The following is a 19,197-nucleotide window of genomic DNA, read 5'->3' on the forward strand; positions in this document are numbered from 1 at the left end:
CATGGATTGAGCAGCCGCTCCATGCCAGGCACCAGACTAGCTACTAGGGCACAAGGGTGGCCACAGCACCAGCTCTGTCCCTGTGAGCTTGCAGGTTAGCGGGGGCCAGAAAAGCTGGTCCATGAGATGGAGGGCAGCCACAGCAGAGGCGGCAGCAAAAGCATGGCACCTTTGAGGACCTGTGGGCAGTTCGGAAGGACCAGTGTGCAGAGAGGCGGAGAGGGACACCTCCATGCAGGGCAGGAGGTGGCTCATGGGTGGGAGGAGTGCAAAACCAGGCTGTCTTGTAAACTGGACACCTTGTCTGCTCTCTATTGAATATTTCTCATTCCAGATATCTGCATTCTTTTTTTTTTTTTTTTTGAGACAGTCTTACTCTGTCACTCAGGCTGAAGTGCATTGGCGCAATCTCGGCTCACTGCAACCTCTGCCTCCCAGGTTCAAGTGATTCTCCTGCCTCAGCCTCCTGAGTAGCTGGGATTATAGGCATTCACCACCATGCCTGACTAATTTTTGTATTTTTAGTAGAGATGGGGTTTCGCCATGTTGGCTAGGCTGGTCTCCAACTCCTGGCCTCAGGTGATCTGCCCACCTCAGCCTCCCGAAGTGCTGGGATTACAGGCATGCGCCACCATGCCCAACTTTTCAGTCTTTCTTAACACGACTTACATTTCAAGTAGTTTTAACATACTACCTGATTATCATACAAGTAATTCTGTACACTACAAAACATGTAGGATTCTGTAGAAAGAAGAAAACGTTATCTCTAATTCTACCACTCAAAGATTATGACATTTTGGAGAATCTCCTTCCACACTATTATCCTATTGGATTATTTGATCACTAATGACATTTAATTCTGTTCAGTTCATGCACTTAAGTTTTTCTTAAATGTTTACCACTATTGAAAAAATTTAAAATTTAACTAAATATGTTAATAACATCATTGATTAATCTGCAAGCAGAAGATGAGTCCCCTCATGGTGTGATGTTCCCCTTGGGAGAAGGATGGTTCCTATTTCCTTTGGTTGACTTGTGTTTTCTGGAAGAAAAAAAGTGGTCACTGACATTACCCCCAACCAATGATGTGATGACTTAAATGTCTAAGTCCAGCATGGAGTTTAGAAGAGAGAAAGTTGCAGACTAGCTTACAATGTGCAGCCAGCCCTGTCCTCCAGAAAGAACACCAACGTTTATTTTACTGAGACGGAAGCCCCCCAGTGGGTTCAGCTTTTTGAGGCCCTGAAGGAGAGGTTGCAGGTTAGTAGTCCAAGTGTTTTTCCTCGGCAAATAGTGCCACCTTCTGGCGATTCTCTTGCATTAGGCGCACAGTTTATAAACCCCTAGGGATGGCTCCAGCGATGCACCACCACAGCTGGAGGCTGATGTTTTCCATCATTTCACCCATCATGCAGCCAAATGTAAGCATGAGCCATGACAGTTCCCATGGCCAGAGCCATGCACAAAGCAGGCAGGCCAGGCATCCGGTGCTGGTGGCCTTGCGTGTGCCTGTAGGAATAGCGTTTGTCCAGAACCAGGCTGCAATTTGACTTCCACCTCTGCTGCTTTATAGCCTTGCATCCCTGAGGAAGGGGCTTGCTCCCCAACCTCCTGGCGCCTGCACAGAATTGGCCTGGAGGATGAGTACCATTTCATAAATCCTCAGTGCACTTCCCAGGGTCAGGTATTGTGGCCATTTTATCCTCTGACTTTCTGACTTTGGATTTGTCTCTCTTTCCAGGTAGATGAAGAGTACAAGAATCCTCACACGGTAGACCGAGTTCCTATGGGGAAGGTCCCTCATCTGTGGGGCCAATCCTTGTACATCCTCAGCTCGCTGTTGGCAGAGGTAGGGAGCTTAATGGCCTCGCAGACTGGAAACCATGTGATTGAAGGTGCAGGGAACCCCGGAAGGGCACAGGGACTCTCTGCCAGGGTTGCGTGTGGATGTCTTTTGCATCTTCATGCGTTTAAGGTCAACTGGACCGTGTTGGCTCCAGGGCTTGACTCCGGGCCTTGACTCCTGACCTTGTGTGTCCATATTTCCATTAAACCAGCTCAGGTCCATGAGGTCCCAGCACTCCCCTTCACCCCCTGCCAGCATTCCTCCTCTGTGGCTAGAATCTCTTCCAGTTGATGGTCAGAGGAGCTGGAAGCTTCTCGGCCAGGATTGTTGGCACATCTGATCCTAGAAGATAAAAGATTTGGGAAACGACTTGATTGGCCCCTAGCTGCCCCTGCTCCAGTCCTAGGCGCAGGAAGCACAAGGACCACAGATTTCTACAGAAAGAGGCGGTGGGCCGGATTTTCTGTGGTGAATTTTGTGTCAGGTGTTCCCCCGGACAACCCACAGTACCCTTCCTTCTGCAGACAACTGCCTCTTGACTCCTTTCTTTTTGTTCAGCATTGACTTGTCCCCGGGCTTTTGTTTTAATATGCAAATACTTTGGAGCCCCCTCAAATGAATCTCCCAGTCCTCAGTGTGAGTGACCTTATCAGATGGGCTATTGTTCCTGAGAGGGTCCTGCCCAGCTGAGTGCTTTGGCTGGACCCGGGGAGGCAGGGAGGGGAAGGAGCCCAGGGAAGGGCTGAGGGGCTGCCAGGCTCTAGTAAAGGCGGAAGGGGCGGTGGGTCAGCATGCCACCGGGTTCCTAGAGTGTCAAAGCCCAGGATGAAAGCTACCACTGTGGAAGCAGCCCTCAGGAACTCTGCCTGCCGAGCTGGAGCAGTTGTTTTACGGGTACCTCAAGACTCCCCGGTGTCATGGTCATGTCCTTGGAGTAGGGGCTGTGTCTTCCACTCCTGTCTTTATCAGTAGGGAAAACGCATATATCTCCTTTGAAAGCCAGCCCTGTCTCTCACTAGTTCTCTGGCTCCGGGCAGGTCTCTAATCTCTCTGGGCTTCGGTTTCCTCATGTGTAAAATGAAAAGGTTGGACTTGATCATCTCTGCGATACCTTCCAGCTCTGATTTCTATATCAGTGAGATGGGAAACGAGTAACTCCCCTCCCCTACTTTCTCCTCTCTGATGTAAAGGCTTTCTCTGGGCCCAGCACTAGGTCTAGTTCCCCCTCAGAACTCCCAGAACACCTTGATCCTCTCTCTTAGGGCTCGGATCATTTGTAGAAAGTACAAGGAGGTACATATTCAAAGAGAATACTTTGCAAGGGAGTGGGGGTGGGGGGACCAAGTCCCCACTCAGCCACTTCCCTTGGATCATTACCTTGGTTTCCCCATCTGTACAGTGGTGATGGTGGTAGTGTGGGGGCCAAGGTGTTCCCCTAAAGGTTTGATGAAAAATCACTGACATGAGGCAGATTGATTAATAAGAAAAAAGGGCATGCAGATGTACTTAACATGTATACATAGGAGCCTTCAGAATGAAGACCCCAAGATCTAGGGGAAATTTTCCATTTTTATGCATAGTTTCAACAAAATATGGACAGCTATGTAGAAATGTGATTAGACGAAAAGGACCTGATCGAATGCTAATGGACCAGGTGGGGAAACCCAGTGAGGCCTTTCTGTGCAGAACTCCTTCCTTCTGGGGGTGGGGCAGGACCCTCCCTGGACTGGGGCCCTTATGACCTACAGCCAAACAAGGTATGTCAGGGAATTTTTTATGGCCAGTTTTTACAGAGAATATTTTTAGGTTTTGTGGCTGGCTTTGGGGAAAAAGGATTCTGGTTTCTATGCCTGCCTTGGGGAAGAAGGATTCTAGTTTCTGTGGCGCCTCCAGAAGAATGGACTGAGAGAGGGAGGCAGGAGAAGGTCAGAGGAAAACTTTTGCTTCTGAGGCTGCTGCTGAGGTCTTCGTTTTGGGGGTGTTGTTTTCTGAGCCCCAAAAGTAGTACCTACCTGTCAGGAGGCATAAGTGTGACAGTGCACATACAGTGGCTCAACACAATGCCTGGCATGTTACTGAGAGCTCAGAAAGTATTGGTTATCATTCTTTTTGTTCATACAAGATGGTGGCATATTCGACGAGCCCTAGAGAGCTAGGTGCAAAAATGCAATACGTTTATCAGTGGCAATTTGAATGACGTTACTCTGTTTCACAGAAAATAAGCAATTGACTCGAAAAATATAAAGAAAAAAGTCTTGACTATGTTGAGCCCCAAAATATTTCATTTTCACATCTCAGGTTAAGATGAAATTTTAGTTAATCTATATTTCATGGTGTTAATAATGCTCCTCTTTTCCATAGGGATTCCTTGCCACTGGTGAAATCGATCCCTTAAATAGAAGATTTTCCACTTCAGTCAAACCTGATGTTGTAGTACAAGGTTTGTGAGCGTGTTTACTATTCATATTTAACTTTGTAAAACCAATGTTATTTTAATTCAGATGGTTGCCTAATTTCTTGTTTAATTTTTTTAAAGTGTGTATGTGCCTATGCTTTAGCATGTAGCAGTTCTGTGAGATGCGTTATATAACTCAGTGGCTCCCAAGGCAACAGAATTCTTCCCAACCACAAAATGACTTTCTATAAAGCAATTGTTTTCTTGAATATAAACATTGATTGCAACTGGGGCACAAGTGATTCATTGCTTATCATTTTTCATCATCGTTATTCTTTGAAAAATAGAGCCTAAGTCTGGTGAAAACTCAGAACCCAACTGAGGGTCATTCATTCCTCCCTTGGAGTCCTGACGTCTTTCCGCCTTTCACCTGTGTTCACCTTTCCTCTCCCTCCTCTCCAGCCAGCCCTTCTTCTGGAGAGGGAGGAAACCAGCCTGGGCTGCTGCTGCCCTCTGCCTAGCCAAGTGATTTCACCCTTCTGTGCCTCAGGGTGCCAGGACTTGAGCTCCCTCACTGGGGCTTCCTAAGATGTACTGAGGCTGCAGTGGGGAAAGTGCTTGCTGTAGTGCCTGGCCTGTGGTGTGCGCCCGGGTGGAGCAGTTCTCTTCCTACCTTCCCTCTTAGGGAGGAGCTGGCAGTCCAGTAACATTCTGTGCCCTGCAGAGCACACCAGCTAATGCCATAGCACATTGTGTGTACACCGTATTGCCCCTGAGGCTGTACATTTCTTAATGACAAGGTCCGTATCATTCTTGCAGTTTCTATGTTGATTGGCACATACGCACCCATATGTTGAAAACAGTGATTGAACAAATGACAAGCATTTCTCTGTGGCCACTGGCTCATTTTGCTTTGGGGACTCATGCTGTGTTGAGATGAGCTGATTTCACCCAGTCAATAGAGCCACGAGATACACCTGTCACAGCATTCTGATTAGGTAAAGTTTGTGATGACCATCATCATCTCCACCTTACACATGAGGCTTAGACGTTAACCCGCTCCCTTAAGGACCCACAGCTGGCAGCTGCAGGTGTGAACCCATTCCTGACTTCCAGGTGGACTGATCCAGCTGGACTCCATTGTCCCTGCTCTAAGCCAGAGCATGTCCTGCTAATTCTTCCCTTGAATCTATTAAGACCGTTTTTCCAGCTGCAGTCTGGGACACTTTAATGGGTGTTGACCAGCATTTGTTTAATAGAACAGTGTAGAAATTCCCAGAAGGTCAGGCACAGAGTAGGGGAAGTGCAGTTTCAGAAACTTTGCTACATCCAGCTGCACAGATCATGAGGCTCCCAGGTCTCCCCCAAAACCACTGCACTAAAGGAGTTACTCCTACAGAGAGTGGCTGCTGGCGTTTCGATAAGTGTGGAGTCAAATCATGCCTGTCATTGGAAGCTTTAGAAGAGACAGGTGTTAAGGGAAGCCACCCAGCCAGCCCTGCATGGCTGATGTTCCCATTTCCTGAGGGCCTGGGAGTTTAGGTTTCAGTCCACGTGCAGCTGTAACTGGCCAGTTGAGCATGCAAGGCTTCCCTGGGGGCTTGTTGTGAAGGTCAGATGAGATAATGGATATTAAAATACTTGAAAAGGCATCAAGTGCTGTGTAAATATAAAGAGGTGACACTCAGCTCTCAACTGCATGTGTATGTATTGTACATTCCGGCCCCACCAGCCTGTGATTGTACTTAATAGTAGTCAATCCTGCACTGCCCTGAGCCTCTCCAGCTCCCAGAGGGCTCCGCCGCAGCTGGACATGGCACCAACCTTTCTCCCTGTGGCCGTGCTCCCCTTTTCCAGTCCCATCCCTGTACTCCTTCCCTTTGCCTCAGCACTGTCCCTTCTCCGAAGGCCAGCAGTACTAGTACAGCAGGTGCAGCCTAGCCGATCCTGGGTGGTCCCTAGTGACGGCCTCCCTCCTCCATGGGCCCCCAGGTCCCAGGCACAGTCAGCTCCCTGCCTGCTGGAGAGCCAGGTGCCCAGGCTCTCCCACCAGAGATGGGGCCCAGGCCAGCCCTGGGGTGCTTTTTCCCCACCAGTGGGGCCCTGTGTGGGAGTTCTGAATGGGCCAGGCTGCTCCACTACCACCAGTATCCCCACTCACAGACCCACTTTGCTTTCTCTAGAGGGAAGGATGCCCCCTCAGAGCATCCCCTGCCAGTAGGCGCACCCATTTTACTCTTCTTTTCCCCGTCGTTTGGGAGCAGGGGCACAGGCTTCTGGCATCCCGTAAGTGGAGCTGTTTCCACTCCTGACCCTGCACGGAAAGGGACACCAGGCAGGTTTAGAATAGATGCAGACCCAGAGAGAGGCAAGACATTACTTGAGATGGGACATTTTGGCTTGGGACTTATTGAGGACAATTTCTAGAAGTCTCCTATCAGACTATCTCGCACGTTGAGGGTACTTGATAAATAGGCATCAAGGTTGTTGAGAGGTGGCAAGGACAGAATGGGGAGGAGCAGCAGGACGAACACTGTCATTTCCAGAGCCAGTCATTGCGTGGAAGAGCATGCTAATGTGTATGCCAGCGGGCAGATGAGGGCAGTAAGGAACACGTGTCCATGTGAAGAGATAAGAGTCATAAGCTAACGCTCATTCTGTGTTCTTGTTCACAGTTACTGTTTTGGCAGAAAACAATCACATTAAGGACTTGTTGAGGAAACACGGGGTGAATGTCCAGAGTATCGCGGACATTCATCCAATTCAAGTCCAGCCGGGCCGGATTCTTAGTCACATATATGCCAAGCTTGGTAGGTTTGGGGAAATTACCTGGGCCTTTTTGGCATGGGGGCATCTCGGTTCTAGATTTGGGGTCTGAGGGAGACTGTGATATACATAAGTTCTAAAGACTTGGACAAAATACTAAAGCAGGTGGTTCCACCGCTTTGATGTGAAGAGGAACAGGCAAACCAGCACGTTCTCACACCCGTTCAGTGGGCACCATCGCAGGTGGCCAAGCATTCACCAGATCTGTTGTAAAGTAAGGAGCCACCTTGGAGAATTTACAATTGGAAAAGTCATTTGTGTCTTGATAATGCTTCTCATATTTACCTTTAATATCAGAAAATGCTTATTTACACATTAAAATGGGAGGAGGTTCTCTATGCTTTTTCTAGAATCTGACTTTGTTTACTATTATGGCTCAATACTAAATAAATCAAAAGTAAACGTTCTATAGTCCTTTTAGTAGTTTTATTCCATGCAGTTCCAACCGGGTACTGTTCATACACATTCATGAAAAAAGAGGGGTGGGATTTGTTTTAATATGCAGCTTCGTGCCATTTTAAAGAAGGATTATGGCAGTAGAAGAACTAAGCCCCAAAGTGGGTTGTCTAATCTAGAAATAAGCTCAGTCTTAGCCTGAGTTGCCTGCATTACTTGTTACCATATTTCCTCTAACTCTGATTTCTCTTTTACTTTTCAAACAGGACGAAATAAGAATATGAATTTGAGTGGGCGACCATATCGACATATTGGTGTCCTTGGAACCTCTAAACTATATGTGATTAGGAACCAAATCTTTACTTTTACACCCCAGGTGAGGAGAGCAGGCCAATGAGCATCTTTTTTTTATTAAGTTCTCTTTGCTGTCTGGTAAGCTTTTCTCCTGTGCATATGACAGAAATCTGCGTGCGTGGGTTCAAATAGAGACATATGAAACGACACCCAGTGCCTAGTACAAGTCTGCCCGTAGTAGGTGCTCAGTAAATGCTGATTGAGACAGGTGTGCCATCACTTCCGGTCATGAATATTAGTGAAATTCAGACTGCTTTAGAAGTTTGCTGTTGACATGTCACTTGACTCACAGCCCTTGTGCCCCTAATTACAGTCATACAGTCATCTCTGACCCTTGTGCAAGCTGTCAGACCCTCTGTGTGACACACAGCCAGGCTGATTTTCTGGGCACACCCCCACTTACTGGGCTACTGAGTGTACTGATTATGGAACTTATCTGCAGAGCTTTGGTTTCCAAAGAAAACTAGTCCTGTGGAAGTACATAAAAATGTTTTTCACCCATTTGGGCAGCTAGAAAGACCAACAGTGGGATCGCTTTGGCAGCGTGGGGCACAGCCCCCACTTACCTGGGCACAGGGTTGATCATGGGGTCTTGGGTCAAGCTTCTGTTTCATCCTAGCCCCTGCTGCTCACTGAAATCTTGCAAGCTATTTCCCTTAGTGACAAATCTCAGTCCAGAGCTAAGCATGCACTAGTCCAGAGGCCAAGAGAACAATTTGATTTGTTCTCAACATCAGGCAGCAGTGTCTTTAGTTGACATTAACCAAAGCCGTCAATCAGGTAAACAGAGCGTCCACCTCTCACCTGCTCACAGTGCCCCCACTTGGAAAGCGTTTTCGAGCCCATAGCCCTGGAAGGAGCAGGAATTAAGGAGTTATTGATTTGCTTTCAGAGACAGCGGTGTTGGGCAAGATGCTTAAATCCCCATCTGAGGAGCCGAAAATAAATCTAGCAGTGCACCTCTCCCTTCTACTCTACAGCGACAGCTCCCAGGCAGGCAGCAGACTGATTTGTCTGATCTTGAGCAGGGCAGCCCCATGGCTGGGTGGATTGAAACCAGTACTGAGCCTCTTGCCTGGTAATAAAACCCCAGGATTAGTGCTGAGCTGAGTTGTCAGCTGGTGTTTCCAGGCAAACAAAGGGTGGCCGTTTACCCAGCCTCTTCTGACTTTCAGTTCACCGACCAGCATCACTTCTACCTGGCCCTCGACAACGAGATGATCGTGGAGATGCTAAGGATCGAGCTGGCCTACCTGTGCACCTGCTGGAGGATGACGGGCAGACCCACGCTCACCTTCCCCATCAGCCGCACCATGCTTAGTAACTCCAGGGATTTCAGCAGGCTCCCTCCTGCCCCAGGGGTGGTTTGGGCTCTTACAAATGTTTAAAATGGCTCCCATGGCCAGAACTAAGCACTGAAGGGGCTTCTTAGCAGTTTGGTTTCTTATCTCAGGAATCTTCTATGCCAAAAATATTTTAATTAGATGGTGTTGATGAAAATGTTTCAGTGCATAAGAAGGGGAAAAAAAAAGTCTTCCCAGACTAAACTAATTCATCACTTTTTTTTTCCTTAGCAAATGATGGCTCAGACATTCATTCTGCTGTGCTTTCCACAATTAGAAAACTAGAGGATGGATATTTTGGAGGAGCCAGGTAATTTGTGATTTAAAAAAAAAAATAAGAGTAGCACTGACCTTTCTTAAAGTCCTTTGCTGCCCTTGTCCCGTTTTTCATATTGATTGTTGAACCTAAAAACATGCAGTTTTAGAGTAAGCAGGAAGGTAACACTTCTCTAATCCAGTCTCCCATGTGAAACTTGGCTCATCTCTGAAACAGCACGCGGCTGGTATCTTTTAAGCTTTACTTGCACCAGGAGGCCTCAGACATAGGGAGGTGAACCATCAAGTCCCTCTGAAACGTCTGTTCTTGGAACCCATGTATGGAGTTCTGTGTATGTTTCTGTTAAAAGGTGTGGAAAAAAATACTCAGTGCCTGGGATCCGGCAGGTGCCCAATAAACGCTCCTTGCACCGACTTGAATATACTATCACCTTAAGATTCATTTGCAGGACTTGGCAAATTCCTTAGAGCCCTTAGAGCAGAGCACCTGAATGAGTCTGCATAGGTCACTGTGCCCTCACCCCCTGTGGAATGAGCCCCCTTCTGGTTTACAGGCCCCAAGTAGGGCAGACGCACCCAGGCATTATGCTTAAGCACCTTGAGTGATACAGGGCTTGCCCTCCAGGAATACCCCTTCCATTTTTGTGCCCTCTGCTGTCACAAGGCAGAGGTCTTCTCTGTAGTGTCTATTCTCTCATCTCCCTCTAGCCCCTAGGATATACCAGAAGGGCCCCAAGAGAACACTGTGGACCAGGCACAGGGGCTCACACTATAATCCCAGCACTTTGGGAGGCTGAGGCAGGCAGATCACCTGAGGTCAGAAGTTTGAAACCAGCCTGGCCAACATAGCAAAACCCTGTCTCTACTAAAGATACAAAAATTAGCCAGGCATGGTGGTACATGCCTGTAGTCCCAGCCACTCGGGAGGCTGAGGCAGGAGAATCGCTTGAACCCAGGAGGTGGAGGCTGCAGTGAGCCAAGATCATACCACTGCACTCCAGCCTGGGCAACAGAATGAGACTCCATCTCAAAAAAAAAAAGAATCTCGCGTGTAGCCCAGTGTGGCTTTTCCAGGGCTCAGGGAGGCCTCTGTTTGGTCCCTGATGGAATGCCAGTTGCTAAAACTTTTGGAGTTGAAGTCGCCCTTTCTTCTCATATCCTCTCACCCCAGGGACACTGCTACCACAGCAAAGTCACTCATTTTTTTAAAATTATGGTTAACCACCTTGAAATCGCTCCCAGCGTGTGGGGGTGGACCTGCAGAACCTCAGAGCCCAGGCTGTCAAACCCAGCTTCCAGGTTTCACTGGAACTGTGCCCAGCCTAAAGTGATAGGGCCACTCAGGACTTCTGCTCCAGTCTGGGGATGGCTTCCCCATCGAATTCCTTCTAGAGGGAACCTGACCTCTTCCATCATAGCACCCCTGGCCCTGTGTGATGGTGTTTCGTGGTAGGGACTCATAAATAATGGAACGAGTGTGCCCAGAGAATCACTGCTTCTAGGCCAGTCGTTTTAGGGGAGAAAAACAAAACAAAAACATGGGTTGGTTCTGTTTAAAAGCAGTTTGCTCGATATGTTTTGTCAAACTGTTGGTTGGTTCAGTAAAATAGATTCGTATTTGTGTTGGGAGTAAGAAGTCAGTGTGATTCATTTGGCTTTTAATATGCTGTGCGCGTTCGCTTCATACTTGCTATTGAATTTTTGTGTGAATGTCTTGGCTGACCACTTATATGGGGCAATCTGCAGAGTAATATATGTATTGATTCCGGCAGAAGCACCACATGGTTGTGCAAAAGTCTCTCAGTGATTCATAGTGGAAGGTTATCCACACACTACCTGTGTCCCTAACCCGGTGTCTTCTTGGCAGAGTAAAATTAGGGAACCTTTCGGAATTTCTCACCACATCGTTCTACACGTATCTGACTTTCCTGGATCCAGACTGTGATGAGAAGTTGTTTGATGATGCCAGCGAAGGGACTTTCAGTCCTGATAGTGATTCAGATTTGGTAGGATATCTGGAAGACACCTGTAATCAAGGTATGGCTTGAAATGCTTTTGTGGGTAGTTCGCTGAATTTATTTAAACTTTAGCATTGTGATAAAATTGCCGTAAGACTCAAATACAGACAATGATAAATAAAAACAAGGAAAAATGAAACAAAAAAGAGGCTTCTGAAATTTGCATATATTAAAATGAATAAAATGCCAGTTTAAAAACTGAAACTGCAAATGATGTCCTTGAAAGTGGGACATTTTTAAACCTCGAAGGACAAAGAGTTTCAGGAATGGGGACTTTTTTTGTTTTTTTTCTTCTCTTTTTTTTTTTTTGTAATTGTTGTTGTTGTTGTTGTTGTTGTTTGTTTTTGAGACAGGGTCTCGCTGTTGCCCAGGCTGGAGTACAGTGGCATGATCATGGCTCACTGCAGCTTCGACCTCCTGGGCTCAAGCAATCCTCCCACCTCAGCCTCCCAAGTGGCTAAGACTATAGGCCTGCAGGGAAGCATCACCATACCCAGCTAATTGTTTTACATTTTATAGAGATGGGGTCTCCTTGTGTTGCCCTGGCTGGTCTTGAACTCCTGGGCTCTACTGATCAGCCTGCCTCGGCCTCCCAAAGTGCTGGGATTACAGGCAGGAGCCACCGTGGCTGGCCAGGAATGGTGACTTTGCACAGAATACATACATTCTGAAGACAGAAACATACTGCTTGAATTTTCAAAGGAGTAGTAAAATGATCTAGGTTTGGTTGGATATGAGTGATGAAACCCTATGGAGAATGAAACATTTCTCATTCTGAATAACGTTTTGAGGTGATCTGTTTTTCACCTTTAGATAGTAGTTGGAATTAGGACTGGGAGTTCCATAAGGCTTAGCTCACTCATGACAAATTAAAACAAAAAGCCCAGACTTCGGCTGCTATCCTTCACGCTATCCTTCAGGCTGTCTTACAGTTCATCTTGGGAGGACGAGATGTAAACACTATCTTGACCGGTAGTTTTTTTTTTTTTTTGGATGAAGTTTTTCCAAACAGTAAACTTCTACACACATACATTATCTCTGTAAATCTCTTCTTACGCTTCGGGAGTGAGTGGGAGTGCAAATATCGATATCTCAATGTTGTCGTCTGCTAAGCCTACTCAGTGCTACTTGCTACCTGTGGTCACTATTGTGCAGCCATATTTCTGCAGCTTGGTTTCATTGGCTCTTTTTCTTGCTTGTCCAATTACAGAAAGCCAAGACGAACTTGACCAGTATATCAACCACCTTCTGCAAAGCACATCGTTGAGGTCCTATCTGCCTCCTCTTTGTAAGAACACAGAAGACCGCCATGTCTTCAGTGCTATCCACTCCACGCGGGACATCCTTTCTGTGATGGCAAAAGCAAAGGGTTTGGAAGTTCCATGTATGTTATTAACTCTTTTCTGCCTGTTAAAATACCTTCTTTTATCAAAGTAATGCAGGGACATAATTTAAAAGCCAAAGAATCCTAGAAGACAACAAAATGCCCCCCACATCCTTCTACTTAGAGGTAACCACTTTCAACTCTTTTAGCTCTTTCTTCTGGTATATACATATCTCCATATTTCTCAGATAATGTGTGCATACTGCTGTCTTCACATGCATTGACTTGATTCGGTACCTGTTGACTTTTGATTATGTGGGTAAGGATCTGGCTGTCTTAAATCACCACTCTTCTGCTTCACTCCCCCTAACCCACCACGGAGTTAAAGTTTAGTTAAATCAGTATTCACTCTTTATATCATTGTATGTACGCAAATATTATTTCCAACTGAGCATTATAGTATACTCTGATTATATTCCCATTTTTACTCTTTGTTTTTTCGAAAGGTAAAGTTGCCCTGGCTTTTCATTTGCTTCGCTTTCTTTCTACATCTCCCAGTGGCCTCGCAATACAAATTTCCACAAGCTCAGTCGTATCAGTGAATCTCTCAATTCCACTGCCTTTCTTAGAGTCCACGAGTCTCCTTCTATCTGGGCTGACTGCGCTCTAGGCCTGTTGCGTATGTGTCATCCTGGGAATTTCCCTGGCTTGTCTCCTTAGTTGGATTCCCTGGTTCCTGAATCTGTTGTGTTCCCCTTTCTCAATGTATTCTTCTGTTTTGGTGCAGCACATTCTAGAATAGTTTCAGTAGGTTTCAAAAAAAAAAAGTGAAGTGGAAGAGGGCATGGTAGTGACAGCTCTCAACTTGCTTGTTTTTCAACTGCACTGCCCTCTGCCCCCTTCTGGTTTGGTTGCCCTCAATGTCTGAGGTGCTTTTCACCCTGGGATCTTCCCTGGAGGCTTCCTTTACTTGTCTCCTGAGATGGCTCTCCTGTGTTCTGTATCCCAACTCTTCTTTCTTGGTTCACCCTTACTTTGATAGAGGACATGCAGAGAAACAGCACACAGTGGGTAAAATTGTTGAAACCTTGCCATTTTAAAAATGTCTACAAATGTTCCAGACCCATTTGAGAGTTTGGCTGGGTATAGAATTCTAGATGGAAAATACATTTTTTTGGCTGGGCGTGATGGCTCACACCTGTAATCCCAGCACTTTGGGAGGCCAAGGCGGACAGATCACTTGAGACCAGGAGTTTGAGACTAGCCTGGCCAATATGGTGAAACACTGTCTCTACTAAAAATACAGAAATGAGCCAGGTGTGGTGGCCTGTGCCTGTAATCCCAGCTACTCGGGAGGCTGAGGCAGAAGAAGCAGTTGAACCTGGGAGGTGAAGGTTGCAGTGAGCTGAAATTGTGCCACTGCACTCCAGCCTGGGTGACAGAGCAAGACTCCGTCTCAAAGAAAAAAAAAAGACAAGACATTTTTTTTTGCAGATTTTGAAAGTATGACTTATTGTCTTCTTGCTATCAGTGTGTTGGTGTTGCTGTTGAGAAATCTAAACCCGGCCAGGCACAGTGGCTCATGCCTATAATCTGAGCACTCTGGGAAACTGAGGCAGGAAGATCACTTAAGCCCAGGAATTTGAGAACAGCCTGGACAACATAGTGAGACCCCGTCTTTACAAAAAATAGAAAAATTAGGCATGGTGGCACATACCTGTAGTCCCAGCTACTTGGGAGTCTGAGGCAGGAGGATCACTTGAGCTCAGGGAGGTTGAGGTTGCAGTGAGCTGTGATCACATCACTGCACTCCAGCCTGAGTAGCAGAACAAGACCCTGTCTCAAAAAAAAGAAAAAAAAAAAAAGCCCATTCTTGCATTGCCATAAAGAAATACCTGAGACTGGGTAATTTATAAAGAAAAGAGGTCTAATTGGCTCAGGGTTCTGCAGGCTATACAGGAAGCATGATGCTGGCATCTACTCGGCTTCTAGGGAGGCCTTAGGAAGCTTCCAATCATGACGGAAGAAAAAAGGGGAGCAGACACTTCACATGGTGAAAATAGGAACAAAAGAGAGTGGCAGGGGAGAATGGTCACACACTTTTAAACAACCAGATCTCAGATGCCTTGTGAACTCAGAGCAAGAGCTCTCTTATCACCAAGGGGATGGCCCAAGGCATTCATGAGGGACCCACCCCCATGATCCAAACACCTCCCACCAGGCCCCACCTCCAACACTGGGGATTACATTTCAACATGATATTGGAGTGAGGCATTCAAACCATATCAGAAATCTAAACCCATTCTGATTTTTGGTTTGTTTGTTCGAGACAAGAGTGTCACTCTGTCACCCAGGCCGGAGTGCAGTGGCACGATCTCAGCTCACTGCATCCTCCACCTCCTGGGTTGAAGCGATTCTCCTGCCTCAGCCTCCCAAGTAGCTGGGATCACAGGTGCACACCACCACGCCAGGTTAATTTTTGTATTTTTAGTAGAGACAGGGTTTCACCTTGTTGGCCAGGCTAGTCTTGAACTCCTGACCTCAGGTGATCCACCCTCTTGGGCCTCCCAAAGTGCTGGGATTACAGGCGTGAGCCACCGTGCCCGGCTCGTTCTGATTTTTGATACTTCAAATATGAGCTCTTTTTCTCTTTGAAAGTGTTTAGGATCTTCTCTGCTCCCAGCTTCTGACATCTCAGTGCTGCACCTTAATCTCTATCTCATGTGTTTTCATCCATTGTGTTGGATACACAATGGGCCTTTCTAATCTGGAAATTTGTTTTTCAGTCCTGTAAAGTTTTCCTAAAAAGCTTCTAGACTCATTTCCTTCCCTACATTTTCTCTGTTCTTTCTTTCTGGTGTTTCTGTGATTCCAAAGTTGACTTCCTGAAGAAGACTTTATCATTTTTTTCCCTCTGTTTTCCATTTTTCTGTCTGTCCTGAGAGCCATTGTCTCAACTTTTTCTTCCATCCCCTCAATTGAGCCACTTTTGCTATCACATTTTAAATCTTTTTTCCCCAAATTACATCTGTTTTTGTTTCATGTTTACAATATAATTTCTTGGCCGGGTGCAGTGGCTAACGCCTGTAATCCCAATACATTGAGAAGCCGAGACAGGCGGATCACTTGAACCCAAGAGTTCCAGACCAGCCTGGGCAACATAGCAAGACACTGTCTCTACAAAAAAATAAAATTAGCCAGGCGTGGTGGTGCATGCCTGTGATCCCAGGTACTTGGGAGGCTGAGGTGGGAGGATCGCATGAGTCCAGGAGGTTGAGGCTGCAGTGAGCCATGATCATGCCACTGCACTCCAGCCTGGGTGACAGAGCGAGACCCTGTCTCAAAAAAATAATAAAAATACAGTATAATTTCTTTTTTTTGAGAGAGAGAAGGAAAAGGTCCTGTTCTGCCACCCAGGCTGAAGTGAGTGGTGCAATTACGGCTTACTGCAGCCTTCACCTCCCAGGCCCAAGTGATCCCCCTACCTTAACCTCTCAAGTAGCTGGGACCACAGGTGCATGCCACCACACCCGGGTAATTTTTATTTTTATTTTTGTGAAGACAGGGTTTCGCCATGTTGCCCAGGCTGGTCTCAAACTCCTGGCCTCAAACAATCTGCCCACCTTGGCCTCCCAAAATGCTGGGATTACAGGCATGAGCCACCATGCCTGGCAATTTCTTATTATTCTAAGAATATTAATGGCAGGGCTTTTTGTTTTGGTTTGTATATACCCTTTTTACTCTTTGAATGGTTTCCATGCCCCCAGGTCACTTTTTCCGGTTTGCTTAGGTTTCTGTCTTCCACGTGAGAGTCCTTCTTCCAATGCCCTGCTCCTCCTCACTTACCTGGTCATGAATGAGAATCTCCAAGCCCATGGGTGGGGCTTGTTGACTCAGAGTTATTTGATTTCCCAGAGATACTCTACAGTCTCTTAGTGGATTTCCTATTTCAAGGATTAGGATCTGGTTGCCTGGAGCTATATAGTTACTTATAATTCCCTTGAGGAATGTATCCAGGCCTTCAGATGTGCTATTCAGCAGCCCCCCTCTCTTTGAGCCCCTTCCTCTTTTACCCTCTTCTGAGTGACCCTCCAGTCTTCTGTCAGAGTGAGTGTGAATGAGGTGCTCATCAAGCTGGGTGTAGTTGAAGCAGGTGTCTAGGGAGCTCACTGCTTCTCAAATAGCTTCTCTCCAACCTTCCTTGTCTTAGACACTCCTTCTAGGCCCCAGTTCCAGAAGCACATGGCGCAGCAGGCGCCAAGGACTTCTGATGAGCCTTGGGTGTAACTGACCAGCTCTCGGATTTCTCCACTGCAGACTTGGGAATTGGTTGCCTCGTATCAGCTGAATCACTTATCTTTCATCCATCAGCTTTCCCGCTTGTGAAATTCTGTTCCTGTGGTCGTCTTTCTTGTTTTTCTTCATTCTCAAGGATTTGTCTTTTCTAAAAAATATATACAGTCATGGACCACATAACTTTTGGTCAGTGGCAGACCATATATATGGCAGTGGTTCCCTAAGATTATAATGGAGCTGAAACCTTTCTGTCACCTAGTGATGTCGTAGCTGTGGTGACGTTGTAGCACCATGCACTGCTCACATGTTTGTGGTGATGCCGGTATCAACAAACCTCCTGCACTGCCAGTCGCATAAAAGTCTAGCACATACAATTATGTATGGTACATAATACTTGATAATAAGTAAGTATGTTGCTGGTTTGCATATTTACTATACTATACTTTCATCATTATTTTAGAGTGTACTCCTTTTACTTATTAAAAAAAGTTAGCTGTAAAACAGCCACAGACAGGTTCTTCAGGAGGGATTACAGGAGAAAGCATTGTTATCTTAGGAGATGACAGTTCCATGTATGGTACTGCCCCTAAAGACCTTCCAGTGGGACAAGCTGTGGAGGTGGAAGACAGTGAGATGGATGATCCTAGCCTAAGTCCTAATGTATAATTTGTATTGTTTCATTTTCTAAAAAAGTTAAAATAAAAGTCACGCTCATAAATCCGCTTTCTCGAAATAGAACCTAAAAATATTTTTAATAGGCAGCCATAGCTCCTGCCTATCCCACCCCAAGAGCAGCGGGGTGGTGGATCAGGAGGTCAGAGTTCCAGACCAACCCTGTGGCACCATGAAACCCGTCTCTACTAAAAATACAAGCTGGTGGGCTGGCCTATAATCCCAGCTACTCAGGAGGCTGAGGCAGGAGAATTGCTTTGAATCGAGGTGGGAGGAGGTTCTTGGTGACACGGGCTCTAAGCCCCACTGCACTCTAGCCTGCCAGGTGACAGGGTGAGACTCCATCTCAAAAAAAAAGAAAAAAAAAAAAAATATTTTTGTACAGCTGTACAGTCTGTGTGTTCAAGCTGTTATTACAAAAGTCAAATTAAAAAATTTAGGTTTATAAAGTTACAGTAAGCTAAGTTTATTTATTATTAAGAACACTGGGCCAGGCAGCGGTGGCTCCAAGCCTGTAATCCCAGCACTTTGGGAGGCGAGGAGCCAGTGGGATCACAAGATCAGGAGATCAGACCATCCTGAGGTGGTGAAACCCGTCTCTACTAAAAAATACAAAAACTAAAAGCGCCGAGGCGAGGTGAAAGCACAGCAGTCCCAGCTGGGAGGCTGAGGCAGGAGAATGAAGTGAACCGGGAGAAGGCTTGCAGTGAGCTGAGATCCGGCCCACTGCACTCCAACCTGGGTGACAGAGAAGACCCGTCTCAAAAAAATAAAATAAAAATAAAGAGCACTGTGATGGGTGAATGCAGTGTGGGGTGTAAGTATTATAAGAGTCTACACAGCAGTGTCAGTCATGTCCTAGGCCTTCACATTCACTCACCACTCACTTACCCAGTCACCCAGAGCAACTTCCAGTCCTGCAAACTCCGTTCATGGCAAGAGCCCTATAGAGGTGAACCACTTTTCATCTTATATACCATATTTCTTGCTCTGTCACCCAGGCTGAAGTACAGTGCCATGATCAGGGCTTCCTGCAGCCTCAATCTGCTGAGCTCAAGCGATCCTTCTGCCTCAGCCCCCCAGTAGCTGGGACTATGGGCATGCACCACCACACCCAGCTCATTGTTTTTGTTTTGTTTTGTTTTTTGAGACGGAGTTTCGTTCTTGTTGCCCAGGCTGGAGTGCAATGGCACGATCTCAGCTCACCATAACCTCTACCTCCTGGGTTCAAGTGATTCTCCTGCCTTAGCCTCCCCAGTAGCTGGGATTACAGGCATGTGCTATCACACCCAGCTAATTTTGTATTTTTAGTAGAGATGGGGTTTCGCCATGTTGGTCAGGCTGATCTTGAATTCCCAACCTCAGGTGATCCGCCCGCCTCAGCCTCCCAAAGTGCTGGGATTACAGGCGTCAGCCACCACGCATGGCCTACCATTGTTTTTGTTTGTTTG

General features: G+C 46.5%; 1 protein-coding gene across 6 annotated transcripts in view; it reads left to right on the plus strand.

Annotated features, from left to right (window-relative positions):
• The window catches only part of PHKA2 (phosphorylase kinase regulatory subunit alpha 2), a 99,582-nt gene that overhangs the window by 59,147 nt on the left and 21,238 nt on the right, over positions 1-19,197 (plus strand). For all 6 annotated transcript variants that reach the window (XR_002519606.2, XR_002519605.2, XM_009197292.3 and 3 more), the window contains 8 exons: positions 1,742-1,849; positions 4,208-4,286; positions 6,917-7,051; positions 7,730-7,839; positions 8,993-9,137; positions 9,392-9,470; positions 11,304-11,473; positions 12,665-12,838. Coding sequence is in view for 4 of the 6 variants with exons in the window: in XM_009197292.3 (XP_009195556.1) it covers positions 1,742-1,849; positions 4,208-4,286; positions 6,917-7,051; positions 7,730-7,839; positions 8,993-9,137; positions 9,392-9,470; positions 11,304-11,473; positions 12,665-12,838 (1,000 nt within the window). In the remaining 2 variants the exon portion in view is untranslated. The remainder of the gene's footprint in view (positions 1-1,741; positions 1,850-4,207; positions 4,287-6,916; positions 7,052-7,729; positions 7,840-8,992; positions 9,138-9,391; positions 9,471-11,303; positions 11,474-12,664; positions 12,839-19,197) is intronic.

This window comes from Papio anubis, chromosome X (genome assembly GCF_008728515.1).
Source record: "Papio anubis isolate 15944 chromosome X, Panubis1.0, whole genome shotgun sequence".
Classification (NCBI taxonomy): domain Eukaryota; kingdom Metazoa; phylum Chordata; class Mammalia; order Primates; family Cercopithecidae; genus Papio; species Papio anubis.